Genomic DNA, 22294 nt, shown 5'->3' with positions numbered 1-22294 from the left:
AAAAGAAAAGAAAAATACTTGCAGAAGCAAGAATGAACCAATTTTCGGACACCTGTGTTATCTGTATGTTTAGGTGGCTGTCAATGCACACATCCCTCCGGATTATCTTCTTAGGATCTGTGAGAGACTTGGACCGCTTTTAGACAAGGAAATCCCACAGAGTGTCTTAGGTGTGCAGACTTTGCTGGGTGTTGGGCGGCAATCTCTGTTAAGGGCAGCAAAAGGTAAGATTTTCAGTTTGTGTCTGTCTGCATTTTGTTTTGAGGAGTAAAAGCTTTTATTTCAATCCATATTATGTTATCTGTATTCGTTTGCGTAAACTCTGGTTTATCTTCTCTGCTTTTCAGCTCCTGCTTACTTAACTGTGTTTTAGCAAGACCATATTATTGCTGGCCCTGTTAGTGTGGCTTTGGTTGGGAATGCTATCTCTGTGTCTGTTATTGCCTGATTTTGTTACTTCTCCAGCTTGTTGGACTGGTATATGTGTCAATGGTGTGATGAACTGGAATGGAGATCTGATCCACCTGAAAAATAGCCATATATTTTCCAAAAACATAAATGTGTGTGTCTGAAACAACCTACCACAGTTTATATTTTGCTGGGCTGTCTTTCTGGTGTGTCCCATTATTTGATTGTCTGTCCGTGCAGACAGGTTGAAGGGTAGGGTGGCATTTGGGGCATCAGTTAGAGGGCTGGAGAGAGTTAGACATTCTTTGGTGATAGTTTCCTGCTTGTCCTCGCTTGAAGTTAATTTGAACAAAATCCCCTGTTCCCTTCTTGAATCGGACACCAGTCTAATCCTTCTGAAAAACTGCTCTGCTTGAGATAATGTTCCTGAAAGCACACTTCTGTGTTACAACTAAGTGGATCTGAGAGCCATTTGCTATTGAAAAGAGTGGTTGGTTCCTCCCTTCCCTCCTCCCTGCCACTTCTCCCCTGTAGGAGCCAGAACTTGTCTGATCCTATGATGTGCTGATTCAGAGCTCAACTGTTGCAAAACTTGGTATTGCTACAGCACTGAATTAAATGAGCTGATGGATCAGAGTGCTGGAGGTGACAAAGGCAGCAGGAGCATCCTCCTGAGAGAGGAGCAGGGGTGGAGAGCTGGACCTTCCTGTTTCAGTGGCAAACAAGCACTAAAATTTCTGCATTTGAAGTCAGACTCAGATGTGTAACCAGGGTGGTATCTTCTTGCTGATCCATTTGATGTCACCTGATGGATGTGGTGCCTGCAGTCACTCATCCAAAGCTTGGGGATGAATCCATGTTTTGTTATGATTGGGAACCTCAGATTTGCAGGGAGGCTTGCAGCAAAACATTTCTTCATTTCACATCACTTTGCATCTTAGAAGAAAACATGGAAATGAATGTATCTATGCTGGGAGCTGATCTTTGAGTAAATTAGGGAACAGAGGCTAGATGAATTGCTGACATATGTAGTGCTGGACTTAGGACGGGATTTTTTTCCTTCAGGAAAAAAAGATGCTGTGACACTGTGCAACTTGGTGTGCACTCGCTAGTGTGGAACAGTGCACCTGTTTAAAATTGACACACATGGGTTTGTTTACTCTTAGTTGTGCCTCAGTAGGAAGCTTCCATTTACCATTAGCATTTGCAGTTATTTTGATCAATTTTGGAAAGTTTAAGTACTGTTTTTAAGGTGCAACATTGTAACGTTTGGTGGCACAGTTCGGACTGTAATCAGACCGTGCTCTCAGGAGTCTTTCTGAGTCATGTAACCTTGCACACAGCATAGTCAGAGATCTAGGTGCTGATATGCGGATCTACCAATCTGTGGCACTGTCCTTCCGTTTCAGTTCTTATTCACTGTGGCAGCTCGTTTCTCCCCTCCAGATGGCCAGAAATGGAAGAAGTCCAGGTCTAATTTCTGAGGCTCTCTGAACAGTCTTAGAAAAATTGCTATTGTTCTGGAGAGAAGGCTCTCTGAGGCCAGTTGGCAGCATGTAGCTGGAGTGCCTTTAAAGAAAGCAGTCTTCGTTTTAAAAGCTGTTTTCGGGGGAAGGGGCACAGGGGTGCAGAGGAGTGTCTGAAGATAGGGCACATTGCCACCAACTGCAAGAAAACAGATTTATTGAAAAAAAATTCTCTTTTCAGGGAGAAAATGTATGTGAGTGTATTCTCAAGTGTACAGTTTGTAAGGAGAGATCCTGTACGTGTTGGGATTCCAAAAAGACTAAAATCACATCAGAATTCAGTCAATACAAAGTGCACCTACTGTTTTGTTCTCTTTCTTACCAGCAGATTAGACACCATTCACCAAAATGAAGCAAAACCAAGCTAAAAACGTTTACAGTCGTATTGCTTTGGAAAGAGAAATCAGCTTAACAACTTCCCCCAATTAAATTTATGACAAACTACTTAAAAAGATGAATCTTATTTTTCCATGAGAACAGTTGAGCCTAGAGACTGAGAAATGACAGACAAGGATGCTGGGAGTGCTCCTTGATGCTGTTTCTTCTATGAAGAATAGGTCAGCCTGGCTTGGCCGATGGTTTCTCTAACCCTCTGTTAATCTTTCCCATGCAGATTTCAGACATACGCTATGGAAGGGGTCAGCATTTGCAGCTCTTCACAGAGGCCGGCCTCCCGAACTACCTGTAAATTATGGGAAACCACCAAACGTGGGTGAGTTTTGAAACAGATGAGGTGGTTTTTCCTTCTATGTGTTATTATTAATGTTCCATCTTAAATTTACTCTTTCTGGCTTAAATGTTAATTTGTGTTTTCATTAGTGGCTTTTTTTTTGTGACGTCACCATTAATTAATCTAACAAACAGTCTTCACTGACAGTAGAATAACTGTTTTTGCACTGTTCTGATTTCAGCCTTCTATAATATATGCACACATGTTAAAACATTGCGTTCACGATAAATGACTTTGCACGTCACCTTCCTGTTGAGAAAGAAATAGGCTTTAATCTATTTGTTATGATACAGCCAGGTAAGAAGCCTGTATGATTGAATAAGCATGGTCACAGGAGCATGTGGAGAAGCTTTCATTCAAGAACTTTAGCTGGAATAAAGCACCTGGTTCCCAGATAACTTTTGTGTCTCAAGAATTGGTTTTAGTTCAGCAATGACAGAAAGCAGACTACTTGCAACATCCTTCTCTATAAAAGGAAATAATCACCAAACCGACACTTATATTTGCTTTCAGTTGAATAAAGAACTTGTATAGAACTTTAATGTTTATATGCATTCATCTTAGTTATCATCAAAGAGCTGTTTTGCTTAAACTGAAAGATCTTTTCCTAGTACGGTCCGAATTTTCATTAACCGTTTTTACAGCAAACAAGTTTGATTCTTGCAGGCGAAAATGTAAGCTCTGTCTGTCATGATTTCTTTTCATATTGGGGTGTTTGATCTGATCTGATTATATGATTACCATGTGAGTTTTTGTGCAGATGTGTGGACATCCCCTGATTTGCTTCATTCATGTGCATTTCTCTTATCTGTTGAGTGGAAATCCTTAATGGGAAGTCTTTCTGTTGAACTCCATCCAACTAGCATGATTAATGTAACTTAAAAATCAGAATGCTGGGATTACTTAGGATAGTGTTTCTTTCTGGTTTGTTTGTTTGTTGTTGTGTTGTTTTTTTTTTGTTTGTTTGTTTGTTTGTTTTTTCCCTTCTTTTTCCTTGTCTAATCTCTGGAAATAATTTATCTTTTGAAAGGAGATTCCATCCTCCTTCACAGCCATTTCTCCTCTAGAGATGCAGGGATCATGGTGACAGTCTTCTGCTTTTACTATGTCTGTTCCTCTGTTTATGTTTCTGTACTTTCTCACTCTCTCACTAAAAATTAACCTTTGTCTGACATAAAAGTGACAAAGTTGAGTTTGCTTGTGGTTGAAACCAGTGGCACACTTTGCATAAGGTCCATGATGTTCCAGCAACATTGTCAGAAGAGTGAAGTTAATATGGATCTTCTGTATGAAAAAGAAATGGATATTTGCCTAGAGTTTGTTCATGATTAACTATTACCTTAGTAGATTTCCTGCTTTTGTCAGGTAATTTGAGCTATGTCACTTAAAAAAGAAGGAACTATTTCCATATATTGGAGAATTTACTTCTGTGCATATATCTGTATTTATTCTTTTAGACTGATTCTGAATTGACTTTAAAATTAGTGCTTAGGTTGGTGAACTGCTAATGAGCTGGATTGTAGATTGATTGTATAACCTCAGTTACTGTAGAAGTTGTATTTCCATAAGGGGAATTTGGATGAACATTTTGATAAGAGGTTTTGGAATACACGGTGTTATTGATGAAACATAGTGGTGGATTGTGCTTCACTACTGTCATGCTATCATAACAAAGGTCTCTTCTGCTTGCTTGGTGTCTGTTTAGTGACTTAGAGAACAGAATGTTTTCTTGTTTTTGGTATTTTCCCACAAACTGCTATTAAGAAACACAAAAGTGTTTTGTGGAAACGAGTCTTTAGAGCCAGGAGATCCTTTCTGTAAATACCAATTTCTAGAAGAATACAACCCTCCTTGGAGTAGATATACAAACTACCAGCCAGAGAGAAAAATATGAACAAGGTTTAAAAATACAGAAATGTCCTGTTCTAAAGGTGTACAGGAGGCAGAAACTGGTTTTGTTATTCCCAATGGCTGTTCCTGAAATGGGTGTCAAAAAATTCTGTGTGTATTTGTGCAAAATTGAGGGGGATTTTTTTTTCTGGTGAGTGGTGCTGCAGCGTCTGTGTCTTGTTTTAAATCACTAAACAAAGAAGTACTCAAAGGCTCTTGAATATTTCAACGTGGTTGTGAATTCCTGTGCTGTGCTGACTTAGTCAGGCTGGGGTGGCCTGTGGCAGTCAGATGGACAGCCTGGAGGTTTCTGGAAGTACTTGCTGAAGTGTTGGAAGAAGTTGTGCTGAGGGAATGGGTGCCCAGCATCACGTATAGTCATGCAATGAAACCGCTGTGTAATTGCCTGTGCAGACAGTTAAGTCATGTAGAAATAGTGGGTATAAGTATTCTTATATCATTTCCATTCTACTGATAAAGATTTAAGCTTGCTGCCAGCAGGGTACCATGGTGAAGTTGATGAGTGTGGCCTTTCAGACTGTTTCTTTGCTGGTTTTGAGGTAGTGGTATGTTTAGAACTGAATGAAGCTCCGTGAAGTCAGCATCTCTGAAAGCCAGAATGCTTTCTTTCTGTGCTTTTAGCGGGTCTGGCTGTCTTGGTGACACATCCGTTCTTTGAGAAAGTATTTGGCATGTGTGAGCCAACTGTGTGTGTGTCCCAGTGTCCATGTGAAGTTCAGGCTCATGATGTGTTTCTTCTGCATGCTTTGAGAGGTACCCAGCCTTCAGGCCTGATGTTACACTTGTCTTGCTCTCTCTAGCAGTATAGATTGCCCCTTATGAGGAGTTACTGTTTTACAGTGCGTTAGAGTCCTCTGAACTCACTGCAGTGATGCCTGTACTTGCACTAGAAGTGCAGGTTTTTTTGGAAGTGTGTATGTTTAAGGACCAAGGGCTCTGAGAAGCAGAGAAATGCATGTGTCTTACTGCATGGCACCCCAAGATAATGCTGCAGGTTGGTGCTTCTGTAAGCCAGGGCTTTCCCCAGCTCAAGAAGTCAGGAGTCCACATTCCTGCCAGTGTGCTGCAAGAAGGATCACACAAACGTGGCTCATTTCTTAGGTCAGCAATCTCTCCTTCCCAAAGGGAGTGTGTGCCAAGTTCTTTGTGGCAGTTACGAGTGTTTTGGAGATTGTGAAGGTTGTGAGTAAGGAATGTTTTGGCTGGTGAAAGGCTATCAGCACCAACGAGGTTCATGGCATCTCTGCACATGGGTAGCAGTCATGTTAACAGCTGGAAGAGCAGAACTTTATCTGAGAAGGTAGTTCTGTTTGCAGAAAGAAGTGTCTTCTTTTTAAGAAATGAAGCATAGGTATGCTCACAGCTAATATCACGTAACATCAAGACAGTTTTGAAAGGTTTTCTTAGGAGTAAGTAGTGAGGGGAATGGGAGTGGACTTGACAGCTGTTAGGCCTAGTATGGCACAAAGTGCTGCAGATAATTAGATGTGTTGCTCAAAGTTTTTAGGGGTGCTATTTTGCTAAATCTCTCTGTAGGAATCAGTTTGGTTTTTGTGTTTTTGTTTTTTGTTTTTGTTTTATGATTTTAGACTTTGAGTATAATAGCTTTATTGTACTAAAGAAAACAGGTTTCCCAGGGCTCTTTATCTTCTACTTAGGTATTACACTCATTAATCTTCCACCAAAAGATAGGAGAACTAGATTTGTGTATGGCTTGTTGTTTTCTGATGTATGTATGAGTGCTACTTGGCAGTTCTTTTGAAGGCAGTGAGAGTTTATGAAGTGAAGGTAGACTGAGATCTTGGTGATGGCTTTGTGTGTGAGGTAAACATTTCTGATGTACATTTAGCTTTTTTACGGTAAGAATCAGGTGCATTGAATGCTTCCTTCTTTTTGTTCAAAGATGCACTTGTGCCTGGCTGTTGTTACACCTTGTGCACAGTGTGTCCTTGGTGTGAGTTACAACAATGAGCAGTGGTACATTTCCAGCAGAGAACACTGCAGTGCACAGAAGGTATTGTGGTTATTGGGAATACATTGAAATACAGTTAGGCTTTTTTTGATTCACACTCTTGTGTGTGTGTGGTTAAAAATATTCAAAGCCATCTGAAATTGTTTCAAGTCAGGTAGGCTGTTACTGTGTGTTTGAATGCTTTGGAGGGCAAAGAATTACTGTGTTGCTCAGTTGCTCCATCTCTGCTTTTCCCTAACAACTCTCCAGCAGTGGGGAGAAGGAACTGTAGTGCTCTTAAGAAGTCAGGTGTTAAGCTGGTTTGTCTGAAAGCAGAAGGTACCATTGTGCTGCATTTATCACAAAGGGACCTCAGTTCCATCCTGTAAGAGGTGGGGAGAAAGGTTAGAAGTTTCATTTTTACTTTGCTAGGGGAGGCAGTTTCTATATAATAGAACAGTTCCTATATAATATCAGGTATTGCTTGAACAGTAGGAAGATAGTAAATTAATTTGGCTTAGTGCATTTTGCTTCTTTAGTACTGCTGGGTATGTGTTTTTGCATGAAAAACAAATATTGACTGAAGATAAGGTCATGGTGGGAGCCTGATGATTTTTTTTCAAGCACAGGCTTCTTTTGTGCTACTGTGCCTTTTTCCTAATATGTTTTGTTGCATTATCAAAAATAGCCCAAATTTCAGGGCATAAAACTGAGAAAGAAAAATACCTTCTGTAAACCTGGATCAATTCATTTTTCTGCTCTGCTTATCTCTCTGCTTGTGTTTAAATGCCTTGATCTTATAAAGGTACGGCAATGTGTAACCAGTCTGTAACTCTTTGAAAGGATGCTTCTTGACTTTGTAATTTTCTAACATCTTCCATGGTCTTTTTTTCCCCTGGTGTTTGTGTAGACAAGTAAAAAGTATGATGATGCAATTAAGAAAACGGGTCAAGTTGTTCATTACGCTGTTAAACTAAGGCACTCAAGAGCTTCCCATGGCTCCTGGGAAGTCCTGCCTACTGCAATGTGCAGTACAGAAGATAAGGGGATCTGCAGGGAGCCTCCTATTGCAAGCACTCTGCAAACCCTATCTCGAGTGGCGTTCAGAAAGAACTCTCAAAACTCTTAAGTCAAAACTTCAAGCGGTATGAATTAGGACAGGTAAAATTAAACACCAGGAATTATCTCAAATTATACATTGGATCAAATATTAGAATTAGCGTCTTTCTGTATTCTGCAGCCATGATGATCTTCCTGCAGTGGTGTGCCCTGGAAGTCAATTTCATGCTTACTCTCTCCTCTCATTTCCTAGTGGAAAGGTTCATAGTTACTTCCAGCAAATCTGCTAGCGGTGCTTGTTTCCACCTCATGCTTTTGTGCATTGAGGTTTCAGCCTCTTTTGGTCAGGACCCCTAGGAGTAATAATATTGATATCATTTGTTGTTCCAGTTTTTTGGTGCTTGATGCTCTTGACTGAAGCTCTTTCCATCAGTGCTGCGTATTTCTTGTTCTTATATTGTGATAAAAATGAAAGGAAGTTGCTGCTACTGCCAATAATGAGAGAGGCTTTATGGAAAACATATAGAAAACTTTGGATCCTGACATACGATGTAGGGTCCTTGGAAAATGAATCTATTCTATTGCATATTAAAATACAAACAAACAAAAGTGATGCCATCCAAAAATAAATTTGTGATAATTGTTATATGGGAATTATGAATTACTAATACCAAATTTTCAAAGTCCACAGAGTGTATCTGTTGCCTGTTCATGATCTGAACTCTTGGTTTAACTTCTGGTGATTATGAAAACTGTTCTGCTGTCCCCCCAGGGCTTGGGACGGGGGCCATTTCTATTTGACATCTTCATTAATGATCTTGATGGGGGGATTGAGTGCACCCTCAGTAAATTTGCAGATGACACCAAGCTGGGAGGGAGTGTTGATCTGCCTGAGGGGAGAAGGGCACTACAGAGGGACCTGGATAGACTGGGTCAATGGGCCAAGGCAAACTTTGTGAGTTTCAATAGGACCAATTATTAGGTCCTGCATTTTCATCACAACAACCCTAGGCAACCCTACAGGCTTGGGGAGGTGTGGCTAGAAAGCTGCCTGGGGGAAAGGGACCTTGGTGTATTGACGGACAGTCAGTTGTATGTGAGCCATTGGTATGTCCAGGCGGCCAAGAGGGCCAATGGCATCCTGGCTTGTATTGGGAATGGTGTGGCGAGCAGGACTAGGGAAGTCATCCTGCCCCTGTACTTGGCATTGGTGAGGCCTCACCCAGAGTACTGTGTTCAGTTTTGGGCACCTAATACAGAAGGGACATTGAGATGCTGGAGCAGGTCCAAAGAAGGGCAGCAAGGCTTGTGAAGGACTTGGAAAATATGCCCTATGAGGAGAGACTGAAGGAACCGGGGCTGTTTAGTCCGGGGAAAAGGAGGCTGAGGGGATTATTATTATTATTATCACTCTCTTGCAGTATCTGAAAGGTGTTTACAGCAAGAGCAGGGTTGGTCTCTTCTCACTGGTGACTGGGGACAAGGGGAAATGGCCCAAAGTTGCACCAGGGGAGGTTTAGTTTGGATATCAGGACAACCTTCTTTATAGAAAGGGTTGTTAAGCACTGGAATAGACTCTCCAAGGAGGTGACTGAGTCACTGTCCCTGGATTTGTTTAAAAAGCATTTGGATGTGAAGCTCAGGGACGTGATTTAGCAGAAGGTTGTTAAAGTTAGGGTAGCACGGTTAGGTTGTGGTTGGACTTGATGATCTTTAAGGTCTTTTCCTACCTGAGTCATTCTATGATTCTGTGAATATTTATTAGGAAACCAGGGGTATTGTGTGTTGTAATGGGTTTTAAAAACTTTTTCCTTCACGGTTGTGTATTTTTTGGAAAACTGTACAGAATGTTCTGATAAGGTGGCAGAGGTTCAGATTTATAGATGATAAAAGTCGTTACCAAACCTTATACTGACACAATATTTGTTTACTATGAGTTCTGGATGCAAAATCCAGGTCTTAATTTTTATTATTACTTTTTTTCCTTCCAGTAAACATCCTTTCTGCACGGCAATTAACTGGATGTGGACGTTTCAGCCACTTGTTCCCAACATCCACCTACCAACAGATGAAGATGCACAAGAGGATATTAGGGCATCTATCTTCTGTTTACTGTATAGCCTTTGATCGCAGTGGGAGAAGAATTTTTACAGTAAGCCTAATAATTTTACTTTTCTTTGAAGATTACTTTGCTTAGTTTGGTTTTCTTTTTTTTTTTTTTTTTTTGAGTTCCTTAACAAGCCTCTTTGTTGCTGATGGAGAAACAGCCTCCAGAAAAAGAAGGGGAGAAAAACTTTGATACATATGAAAATCCATCTTTTTCATTGTTAGTTTTCTCTTTTCACTTGACTTGATGTTTTAAAATTGCTTCTGGCTCCGGTAGACTGAAACAGCTATCTACAGCTGTCTACTTGCCAGCCCTTCCAGAAGAGCTGTTCCAGTCCAGATCTTGTAGCTCTCACTTGAAATGAGTGCTCATTTTTATTGGTTAATCGACTTCCTTGCTGAATGGCACCTGAATTATTCTGGACTTTGTAATTATTGTGTTACTGCTTGCTGAGTTCAGTCTTAATGCTTCTTTTTTTTTTAAACTACATTTTACCTTTGTTAACCTTGGAAATCCTGGCAGTTCTCTTACATTTCAGTAAAAACCTGGTGACAAAGAAAGAGCCTCATTACTTCATCTGCAATTTACACCTCTGCTAAATGTACTTTATAGAATACATAGAATGTCGGTATATATTCATATGAATATATGAATAACATTTTCAGTTTTCCATTATATATACCATACATTTCTATGACACTGTGCTTGGTTTTTGTTGCATGTATTTAAAGACCAACAGATTTTTAAAATTAATAACTAATAATGCATTTTTAAACAGTGAATGCTAATCCCTGTCTTGGCATTTCTTTGCCCTTGTCTTTTATTGATAACTATCTAGCACAGTTTACCTGGAAGGCTAATTATAACCTTTGTTTTTTTTGCTAGCTTTTCCACTAATTATGGATTGGTCAAACAGAGATATTGTTATGGTAATTACTCTGGATCACAGTGAGGGCCTTTCCATTTTTATCTGTACCTTAAAAAAAATCTTTCTCATCTACAGTTTTATGAAGTACTGAAACTAATAAAATGTAATTTAAAGTCAAATGGTGTTGGCATTACGTTTAGTGTTATTGTGTTGATGTGCCTGAGTGCTTAGTGCTAATCCTTGGAGAACTTTGGAGGATCAGAGATTGAGACTTGAATGTAGCACTCTGCTGTTCTTTTTTTCTGCTTGAATTAGGGTTAAAATTAGTATTCTTTTTAATATTTGAATAGTTCAGGTATCTGTGAACTGCCTAAAAATTGTTAATAACCTCACTGAGTGTGAGGTTACATAGCTGCTATTAGAGGTAGAAGAATTTTACAATAAGCTGCTGTTGGATTGTATCCTGTCCCAAATTGAATTCTCTCAGTTGCGCGTGATATCCATGAACTCTCTTTTAGTGGTCCAACTTTCTTCCATTAACAAAAATTAAACCTCATGGTACATCTGACTGGCAGCTCTCAGGACCTGTTAGAGGTTTTGAGGTGCCTCATGTGCTTAAGTTCTCATTTTCCTTAGAGCTCCCTCCAGCCTTGTGGTCACCTTACGTTTAGTATTGGACTGATCCTGCTCATGCAGATGAGCGTGCCTGTTAGAAATACATAATTGAACATCTCACCTGAAATTTGGTTACTACTGAAGGTACTCAGAGGTATTATCTTTGCAGTGTATATTAGTACATATCAAAAAAGCAGCTTCTGTTTTAGAAACATCTCAATTTCTGCCATCACAAAATGATTCCCAAACTCAGATGTGTCTCTATGGAATCTCACTGAAGTTGTTCATCTGGCAGTTCATGACCACGAGGTGCTTTAGATACTTGTTCATCCACAGTTCATGTGTGTATCATGAACAAATAATGTATTATTTTTTATAATCTTTGGAACTTTTTTTTGTATTAGGGGTCAGATGACTGCTTGGTCAAAATCTGGGCCACAGATGATGGGCGCCTGCTCTCAACGCTGCGGGGACACTCAGCCGAGATTTCTGACATGGCTGTTAACTATGAGAACACACTGCTTGCGGCGGGCAGTTGTGATAAGATTGTCAGAGTGTGGTGTCTTCGAACCTGTGCCCCAGTTGCTGTCCTGCAGGGCCATTCCGCTTCCATTACTTCCATACAGGTAAGGAATAACACTTCTTCATAAGCTGTTGAAATAAAATGGTGCTAACAAATGTAGATTAGCAAATGGGAATAAAAGTTCTCTTTCCATTGTGTTTGGCAGTGTAGATTTGTCACAGCTGGGAGCATCAGATGAACTGGCAGGGTCAGAGGGCATGGCTGGCATCCTTGATAGCTGTGTGCACAGCAATTGGGAACCTCATTTCTTTTTCTCTTGCCTATGCTTCCAATTTTTTTCCAATTCTAATTCTGTTGCAATTTATTTACTTTATTATTAAGATAATGTTATACAACCTCATTTTTTATTATATATATATTTATATAAATAAAATATTATATATTGTATACATATGCAGTGCATATATAATGTCCCCAGCAAGCTGTTTTTTTTTTTAAGTTCTGATAATTTAGAAAATAATCATAATTCTTTATGACTTTTTGAAAAAAAACAGGAAAATGTCATGCACACAGAGAATTACAGTGGTATTCTTTCGTCTTGTTGCCCTGGTCAGAGGGACTAAGCTTGTTTCCTTTCAGAGTTAAATTTTCTATGGCAAAAATAGACTTGCTAGTCAAAATGTGTTTATTTTTGTTTCTATTTCCTTGGTTTTATTTTTATGGAAGTTCATTTTCCATGTTTGTGCTTGTTCCTGTTCTCTGTAATCCTGAGGAGAAAGTTAACATGCTAATGAAAAGGATTCTTGTCAATATTCATTTACAAACTTGTAGCATGTAAGAGGGGGGAATGAAATTAGCTGATTGAATGCAAAACTTTATTTTCAGTTCTCTCCAGCAAGAAAAGGCACAACACGATACCTCACTTCTACTGGTGCTGATGGAACAATCTGTTTCTGGCAGTGGCATGCTAACACCATGAAGTTTAAGTAAGCCTGTTCAGATTATTGTTATTTTTAAAGAAGGACAAATTTATTTGGAATTTTAAAGTGGAGAGGAATGCTGGGATAATTAAGGGCATGTTCTTTCTCAATGAACAAGTTCCTTGGGGATGCATTCTGCTATATACTTGCTGCTGGATGACTATGGTGTGACTACCATACATAACAGCAGTGTGTGGGGCAGAGAACACTTGCTTACATGCGTTGCAGAGTCCATGGCATTACAATGCAGAGTGGAGGATATTTTTTCCTTTGTCTGTGCTTTGCTAGGCAGTGCTGTGGAAGAACTTAATGCTTTTGTGTTTAGGACCACATCCTTGTGTGAAATGTACAAGTGCAGATATTTCATTGCTTTTGATCAGAAGAACACGGGTCTATAAATGTCATCAAACCCACATCACATCACACCTCATAGGAAATAAATCCTATTGTACAAATGGCTTGCCAAGTTCTATTTTAAATAGATTTAAGTTGGTTAATATAATTATACATAAGTTAAATATTTTCAATTTAGAAAATGATGGTTTTTATTAGTAAACAAATGAAAATCAGTTCTATCAAAATAAGGTATGAATTATGAAACAAAGAGTTCTGGGATGAACGTGCTGACATTACCAGCTGAGTTGCAGTGCTGGAATAAAGTGATGAAGAATAAAAATGCTGTTATGTCACATGTAGGGATCGCCCTGTGAAATTTGCGGAGAGATCCAGGCCTGGTGTTCAGATATCTTGTTCATCTTTCAGTTCTGGTACGTATGCAATATGAGGTAGTTGGAAAGCATAATTCCTTTGGTGGGTGACAGGGCTATTACTTTTTATAAATACAAATGATATCTAAGCCTTTTTCAGTTAACCACAGCACTGTCAAACTGTGATTGTTTGAATCTCTTCAAACAATCTCTTTTCTTGTGTGTGTGTGTGCTTGTTTAATTGTTTTTACCACCTCAGTAAGAAGTCTTTCACTAGAGATTTTCAATAGAAAGCTCTTGAAATCTTCCAGACAGGTGGCTTCTGTTTAGAGATGGCTCTTTTGCCAATTCCAGATTTGTCTGTATTCTAGAAGAATCGGTTCTCCTTACTTAGAGACTTCTTTGGGCTTCAGTAATTCACAGTGTTTCCTTCAGGGCACTTCTGCCCTCCTTCTTTCCCCCTGGCTGCCCAGGCTGCACATGCTGCTGCTTAACAGAACTGTGGAGGCCAGACCAGCCTGGGAGCACAGAAGGGTACAGAGTTGTCTCATTAGTGAGCAGCTATTCAGTAATCTACTTAGTACTGAACAGTGAAATATAAAATAATCTAGTGAGTGATTTGTAAATGGCCAAGTCCTTATGTTCTCTCGAATGTGCATGAAAATATCCGCTTCAGTGGCATCCTTTGTTACAGCTCTTAATCCTCAAAAATAGTGATTCTTACAAGCAGAATTGTGTAATTTCTGATTAATTTTTGTTACCTGAAGTTGAGAACTGTTCTAGAACCATGCAACCCTTAACATGATCCTTATTTAAGATCTGGAGTCCTGAAATCACTAAAACCATTTCAGTGCCATAAGCTGCACAAGCACCCTTTTTTTTTTTTCCTGCAATATCATTAGCAGTGCGAACAAACACTGCAAGAAAATAATCACTGACTCCCAGTTCAGCAATAATTTCTCTAATGCGCTTCAAATAGATGTGCTTCCATACTTGGTATGGCCAGTGAGGATATCAAGTTATTCTCTTTCTATTGTTCTTCATAGGCTGACTGAGAGCACTGTGGTAATTTCTGAAGGTATGGGGGAGAGCAGCAGAATTAGTTGATGAGTGCTATAACTTGCAATTTTATCTTCCTTTGGTCACAGCTGTAAAATGTTGCAGACCTCATTGCTATGTTAAAGTTGATATAGTCTGAAAAAGTACAAGTTAAAGCAAAAGCTGTCAGAGTTGACTTATTTTTTTTAGGATGCGTGTTTGTATTACATTGAGATTATTCAGTTTAAAACTTCTTTAAAACTGCTTCTTTGACAATAAAGCAGTAATTGAAATTAGTTGTTCCTTGGGTGACTTTTCTTCTCACCAAAACCACTGTCTGTCCTAGGTGGCATGTTCATTGCAACAGGTAGTACTGACCACGTGATAAGAATATATTATTTGGGCTCAGAGTCTCCAGAGAAAATGGCTGAGTTGGAATCTCACACGGTAAGAGACAAATCAGAAAGGAAATCTTCCTTTTCCTCCCTTCTGTACCTTATTTCAAGAACTAAGGCTTTGTATACACTAATAGTGTAATACTTTTTTTCTGTCTTTAGAGTTTGGTTGGCTCTCAACACTGTGGTATTTTAATGACTTGAAATTTGTCGTATACTTATTTTAAAATACTCCTGAAGCCTGAGATGTGTGCAAAATATTTCATGTATTTTATTTCATCACCCCCCTCCTGCCCCCCAAGAAAACCTTTATTCCAGGAAATGGAGGGACTGGGTGATTTCATTTCATCCTGAAGAGAGTCTGTGATGGGGTGGGAAATTTAAACAGTTTTCATGCAAGATGTAATTATTCCTATTAAATTTATTCTTGAATATTTAACTTGATTTGTGACTGAACCATGTAATAAAAATGATCTCAGAGTAATTCTGATTTTGGAGTATGGCATCAGACTCTGGATCATTTAGAATGCAAGGAAAACTTAAGAGCGCCCTTTCTCAGGTGATGCAGAAGGATTCTCATTAAAATTGAAAATATTCGGAATATCTGTATAATAACCTTCAGTGCTAGTTTCCAGGTTTCTGAGTCTTGATGGTTTCCATTAAATACACCCAGGAGGGGAGTAAACTCTTTGAAAGAGCAGACAATAGCAGGACTAGGGGAAATGGGTCCAAGTTGAAGGAGGGAAGATTTAGGTTGGATGTTAGGGAGAAGTTCTTTACTAGGAGAGTGGTGAGGCCCTGGAACAGGCTGCCCAGGGAGGTTGTGGATGCCCCGTCCTTGGAGGTGTTCAAGGCCAGGTTGGACGGGGCCCTGGGCAACCTGATCTAGTGAGTGTGTATGTTTGGTGGCCCTGCTAAGCAGGGGGTTGGAACTACATGATCCTTGAGGTCCCTTCCAACCCGGGTGATTCTGTGATTCTGTGGTTCTGTAATGTCTTGATTTTACTCAAATCTGATAAAAAGCAGTTACTAAAATAATGTCAAATCTGTCTTCACTTCTTAATTGTTACTGAGAACAGAGGATGATAGCATTATTTGTTATGTTTGTGGTAAACAATATATCAGAAAGGCCAACTTACAACAGCACTGATAGGCTTCTCAATGATGAGGAGCTTGAAGCATTTATCTTTATACTGTAATAGCCCAGCCGCACATTTTAATAATATTCTGTGCATTAGGGCTGAGGACTAAATTGATTAACTGAACTTCAGTGGGAGTCATGAATTCTGTGTTTATGCCTCAGAGCTTCAAGTCAGTAAATCTAGCAAATGTTTTGCTGTCTGGGAAGAACCTGACTTCTGTATTCAGCACATCAGCATTGGAATAAACCAAAACTCCTTTGACTTTTTGGAATTGCTCAGTACCTCAGACTGCTGTTTGCCTGCCCCTGAAAGAGTCCTGGGCTGGACACTTGTTGTCAGGACCTGGGGACATTCGTTGGAGCAAAGACTACCAAGTGCACACACAGCCAATACAAGTATTAAGCAAAATAAAATAATGATTTTAAACAAATGTCTAAAATTTAATGTTAGTTTCTCAACAACTAAGAAGTGGAATTAAAACCAACGTTTGTTTGCTTTTCCTGTTGTTGTTGGACAAAATATTTTGAACTGCTTTAATGTCCTTCCTAAAAATTGCAGACTTCTGCATGCAGACAAGTCCTTCTTTTACCATTGCATGGAGTGCAATACCTACCAGGCCTTGGGGATGCTGGGAGTACCTTACTCCTGCTAACAGTGGAGTGTAAAAGGTACGGGGTCCCCAGGCAAGGTTTGCCTTGTCACACATTGCAGGAAGGCTGTGTTCAGAAGAGCTGCTGCAGCTTCTTCCTCCTAAATATGCAGGTATTGGGGAGGTTGAGCTAGAAATCCTTTGCATCTCTGAGCTCCTTCTGGAAGGCTGTGGATTCACTGCTCCTGAGATTTTTCTTTTCCAGTGTCTAACACAAAATACCTGCTTGGGGAAATTTTAATGTGGTGTGACTTTTCTTAAATTTGTATGATCGTGTATTACAGGAGATGCATAGGAAGGTGTAATTTGCCAAATAGCAGTTCAACAATAAGATCTTTTTGGATGAGCGTTTCATCTTACAAAGCACTTACTATTATTTTTTCTCCCTTGTTTAGGATAAAGTTGTCGCAGTCCAGTTCTGTAACAATGGAGACAGGTGAGTGGCCTCCCTGGGATTTTTCCATTGAAATTATGGTATTTAGTTTTATAAACAACTTTCCAAAGTAAACTTAGTGCAACAGGAAGACTACACATGGGCTCTGATTAATCTTAGGCAAATTATTTAAGATGTAGTGGAAGATGTGTGCCATATCCACAAGCTTAGTCTTGCTGTCTTCTGCTGTAACAAGAAAAATGTTCTGTGACTGGGCTTTTCTTGGTGCTGTTGGTTTTTTTTCTCCTTAAACTGAGGAAACCAAATTTTGTATCTTTTCAGTGTCTCACCTCACAGGTAGGCTTGTTTAGTACAGAAAAAGATACTCCTGGAGTTAGAGCACTGTAATAAACATAAGCTAAGCAAAAGCTAAAACTGGCACACATTCATAGATGGTCAGAGAAGCAAGTGTTCTTCATAGTCTGGCGTGTAATCATCTGCAAAGAGCTGTGATCTGATCTTCATTAATGAGGTTTTTGTTGCAAGATGCTTTTACCTGAGAAGGTTGGCATTAACATCTGAATGTATTCAGGTTTTCAGATTTTATGGTAGAATCTGGGGTTTCATTTTCCAATTACTTTGCTTTATCATTTCAGTCCTGTTAGGACAAGGGGAAGAGAAAACATATGTACTTAGCCTGTTCATCTCTGTGGCTGTCATTTGGTAGTGACTTTTGACCATCTATTTTTTCTGGAGCACCAGAAAGCAAAGGGGTGTTATGGTGGCTGTACCACACCTCTCTGTGCCAGATTTAGCTTGTGCTGATGGTCAGCTTAGGGGCGAAGGACTGGACAAGCTACCAGTGATAGCAGCACTTCAGTTAGCTGTTGCATTCAAAGGAGATCTCCCATGTTTCTGTAGTGAGTGAGGTACAGACAAAAGTGCCACTTTATCCTCTTTTTCAGCTACTCTTGTTCCATCCTCTCTTTAGTATGGGAACTCTCAAATATGTGACTTTCAAAGAAGTACGCTCTTAGGTTAGAATTGGAGAAATCCTATCTTCACAGGCCAAAAGGTTATACAACCTCATGCGGTAGCTGATGAAAGGAAGATGAATAGGATAGTAGAAATAGAAATTGATGTGTTGTTTGAATTGTGATGGAAAGGAGTCACAAATACTTGGGCAGCTGAGTATCTGTTGTGCATAATTAAAAAATGAACTTCAGAACTACGCTATATGTAGAACAGCTTTTCAGTGGGATATAAAGGCCTTTGGGTCTCGTGGGCAAGTTTATTGGTCTGCTTTATTATTTACAAAAGTTTGCTTCTGTCTGACAACGTCTGCAAAACTGTGAATCTTTAGGCAAATCTATGAATTTCCGGCTAATTTTTGTAGATGACTACAGTAATCTTGTAGTCCTAATATTTATTAAATGAACTGTTCCCACCTCCAAAGCTTTTGGTTTTTGAGCACGCATTAAGTCAGGATGCTGCTGCTTCGGTAGGAGCTGCAGTCAGGATGCCCACAATGAGAGGTTCCTATAGGCATATCTGTGTGTCAAGCTTCTCCAGCACAGCTGTGTTGGAATGCTGTGTGACAAGCTATGATTAGTGACCAACATCCTAATGTAAATGTTTGTATGCCAGCTTTTGCTCATTTTCCTTATTTTGCTTGGCAGAAGGTTTAAGGGATTTGTGCATGCAGGAGCCATCCAAGCAAAGCAGTGCCTTTGACAGCGCAACTGCACCTGTACTCAGAAACCTTTGTCGTGGAAAATTATATGGGAATGTACTGATATAACTGTACAAACAGTTCCTTCCAAGGAATGTGAGAGCACAAGTCCCACTGAGGGTATTAAGTCATGTAGTTGCTGAATATTATGTGCTAAATGGAAAAGTTATGACCGTGTTTTTACTTTATATTAAAAAAACAATAAATAAAGCAGGAAAACTTGCCATGGGTATATTCAAACACTCTTTTCATGATGATGAAAAATTCCAGGTCAAGACATGTGAAAACATGAAACAATTGTTTCTGTATGTAAATGTAATGCATTTTTAAAGGAGTCAGCTTTCCTGGGAAAACGTGTTATTCAAGGAGCTTTTGTCAAAATTCTCAACAAAAATGACTTCTGTAATATTGATGGTGAAAGCTTTAAGGTATAGTTTTGTGTTCAGCTTCACAGGCAGGGCTACTACTTTTGTTCAGCATGGGTATTTCCCTTCTCTGTCTTCACCTTTTCCCTAAGTTAATGTATTATAATTTATGCAGACTCTTGGCATGTCATTTCTTTTTCTTTGCTTCCACCATGAACTGCTCAAGGGATTTGCTGATGTCATTAAAAAGGGAATGTGCAGCTTGTATGAATTACGACATTGAAGTAATTCCAAGGCCATCTGCTAGCTATAACCAAACGTAATTAGTGTTGTGAGATATAAACTGTTTTCTGCTGTACAAAATCTGATATGAAAATTGTAACCTTGCTGTCTTTTAATTATATTCTCTAGATCAGAGATGCGCAAACAATATAAAGAATAAGTGTTGAAAAAGTATTAAATACATTCTAGCTTCTGTACTGACTTGAACACGTGGACTCTTGGCTTGCCAAATTTTGTAGCTGCTTTTTATTCTGTGGTAGTAGTTTGTGGAGATTTTTATGACAAATTATGTGTGCCTGTTTGTGGGCATATAGAGAGTAAGGCAAGAGTATGCACACAAGTATGCATCTCCAAGTATTTTACCTCTATACATGTACCTGTGTGTATATTTGTTGCAGAGGGAATCACAGTCCTCTGCCAAACTGCTTAACATTCTTACCACAGGATTTAGTATGCCCTGAGCAATGCTGCTGAGGATAGAAAGCTCCGTAGTGAAGCTACCAGACAGTGCGAATGTTAGAAGGGCATTTGGGTATTAGACCAGAAGCAGCAGTGACTTAATGCTTATTCACAATTCCATGATTCATTTCTTTGTTTTTGTTTCTCACCTCCTCCCATAGTTTAAGATTTGTCAGTGGAAGCAGAGATGGAACGGCAAGAATATGGCAATATCATCAGCAAGAATGGAAGAGTGTAGTCCTGGATATGGCAACCAAAATGACGGGGTAAAGAAAACTAAACAAAGCATGCTGCTTACCCTTGTTTATATAAAAACCAAAATTTTCCATGGAATTTAAAACTCTTTACTTAATTTTAAGTTAACTAAAAATGCATGTTTGTGGTGTATTGAAAATGCCATGGGCCTATCTGTTAATTAGCCCCCAGAAGAAAATATTAATTGGTATGTTCCTGATTCTAGTGGTTGGGGAATACTTGATGTTTTATTGATGAAGTAAGAATGTCAAATAGAGTTCATCTCATGGAAAGAGAGTTGTAGTAAAGCCTCATTGATCCTACGCAGACCCGTATGTTTTTAAAATAAACATATGCATATACGTGTTCAAAACAACTCTTGTTTTTTCTCACCTCTCAAAAAAGTTCTAGCTGTTACTGTTTTATTTTCCTCCGGTCATTAGTATTCATTTTATGTCATGTATACTGTTTTATTCTTGTACTATGGGATAGAGTTAACATTATAATGAGTTAATTGAGTTTAAAACACACACACGCACAAAAAGCACACTATATAATAGAAATGTAAATATGGACATTTGGCAGTTTCTAGTGTTACACAACCATTGTTACAAATAACAGTTTCTTTTGTGATTTCGGCTACTATTCTGATAAACAAATTTAGGCCACTAATACTTATTTACTCACTTGAGGACGACTGACAGTAGGCAGAAGGTTGGTGAGAGGTTTGACACTGGTTCTTTTCCATAACAACCTTCTTTCCTGTCTAAACACACTTTTAGATTTCTTATTTTAATACCTGAGTTAATAACCTGTTATTTTAATAACCTGAGTTGCTTTGCAGAATTTCTTGTAATATAGAAAAGCATATATAGAGCAGTTCTTAACATTGCATTTTTCCCTAAGCTTTCAGGTAAGAGATGAGTTGTTTGTGTTGATGACCGATAAGAAAAAATGTCTTGTAGAAAAAGACTTAATAGAAGTGGAAGAAGGAGTTATGGTAGGTGAGGATGGTTATTGAAGAACAGGAGGGAAACTTGTTATTTTTAAGGAGAGAGAACTATAAATCTTAATGGTACTGAGTATTTTCTGTATCTGGCTTTTGCTACAGCAGAAGCTCCCCTTCCTTCTCCTTAGCCAGCAGTGGTCGTGCTCTCCCTTACTTCACATTGAGTTAGTGCTGTTAAATGTTTCTGTATGCAGTTACTGATTTATTTCTTCTTTAAATTATGAATTTTCTTAGAAACAATGTAGCATCTGGGGAGGACAAGGTGACTAAACTGAAGGTTACAATGGTGGCTTGGGATAGATATGATGCCACTGTCATCACTGCAGTCAACAATTTCCTTCTCAAAGTGTGGAACTCGTCCACAGGGCAGCTTCTTCATAGCTTATCTGTGAGTAAAGTTCAAATGAATAATCCCTATTTGTTATAAGTGATCTCTAAAAGTGATTGGAGACTGAGCTGCAACCTCATGCCTCCTGGTAAGCAATGCTTTATTCAGAAATATGCCGGCTGTCTCGTGCTTTTTGGGAGGATGTGTATCACATGGAAAGGAGCTGATGACCAAAGTGCTACTAGACCCTGCTGATTGCTGGCTGAGAGGGGAGGAGGCCACAGCTTCTGCCCTGACTAGAGGGCTTCAGCTGTCCTTGATGCTGATTTTTGCTTCTTCTCCCCTCTCCTTTTATGCTGAGCTACAGTCTGAAGCAGAAAGTATGATAACGCCAAGCCTCTGACAAAATGTCAGCTACGTATAGATGCAGTTCTAGTCTAAGATCTAATAAAATGAGCTGTTCTAGATACCCTCACACTAAATATTGGCATATTCAGAGATATTATGTGGAGAAACACGACTTTCTTTTTTTACCTTGCTTTTACTGTAGGGTCATGATGATGAAGTGTTTGTTCTGGAGGCCCATCCATTTGACCAAAGGATCGTACTTTCTGCGGGTCACGATGGAAATATTTTCATTTGGGATATAGACAAAGGAACAAAAATTCGTAATTACTTTAACATGGTAAGAATAATCAGGGAAGGAGTTTTGTTTTTTTACGTATGTGTAAAACTAGACTTGAGGCAAGAGTATATTTCATCATGGACTTTCTGACAGCAGTGTTACAACAAAATTAGTGGAAAGTTCCTGCATATTGAACAGAAAAACACCTCTTCAGAAAACAACACCCAAATATGTTTACTGTGTGTTTAAGTGTAGCTGCAAGTCTTCCATGAGATCTG

General features: G+C 39.1%; 1 protein-coding gene across 6 annotated transcripts in view; it reads left to right on the top strand.

Annotated features, from left to right (window-relative positions):
* BRWD3 (bromodomain and WD repeat domain containing 3) overlaps positions 1 to 22294 on the top strand; it is a 49938-nt gene that overhangs the window by 8678 nt on the left and 18966 nt on the right. For all 6 annotated transcript variants that reach the window (XM_072334539.1, XM_072334538.1, XM_072334535.1 and 3 more), the window contains 11 exons: positions 74 to 224; positions 2548 to 2646; positions 9577 to 9737; positions 11580 to 11801; positions 12584 to 12684; positions 13375 to 13445; positions 14770 to 14870; positions 17005 to 17045; positions 19982 to 20086; positions 21298 to 21451; positions 21942 to 22076. In XM_072334539.1, the coding sequence (XP_072190640.1) occupies positions 74 to 224; positions 2548 to 2646; positions 9577 to 9737; positions 11580 to 11801; positions 12584 to 12684; positions 13375 to 13445; positions 14770 to 14870; positions 17005 to 17045; positions 19982 to 20086; positions 21298 to 21451; positions 21942 to 22076 (1341 nt within the window). The remainder of the gene's footprint in view (positions 1 to 73; positions 225 to 2547; positions 2647 to 9576; positions 9738 to 11579; positions 11802 to 12583; positions 12685 to 13374; positions 13446 to 14769; positions 14871 to 17004; positions 17046 to 19981; positions 20087 to 21297; positions 21452 to 21941; positions 22077 to 22294) is intronic.

Source organism: Excalfactoria chinensis, chromosome 4 (genome assembly GCF_039878825.1).
Source record: "Excalfactoria chinensis isolate bCotChi1 chromosome 4, bCotChi1.hap2, whole genome shotgun sequence".
NCBI classification, from domain to species: domain Eukaryota; kingdom Metazoa; phylum Chordata; class Aves; order Galliformes; family Phasianidae; genus Excalfactoria; species Excalfactoria chinensis.
The sequence above is the reverse complement of the archived record's forward strand: the minus strand, read 5'-3'. Positions and strand labels throughout refer to the sequence as shown.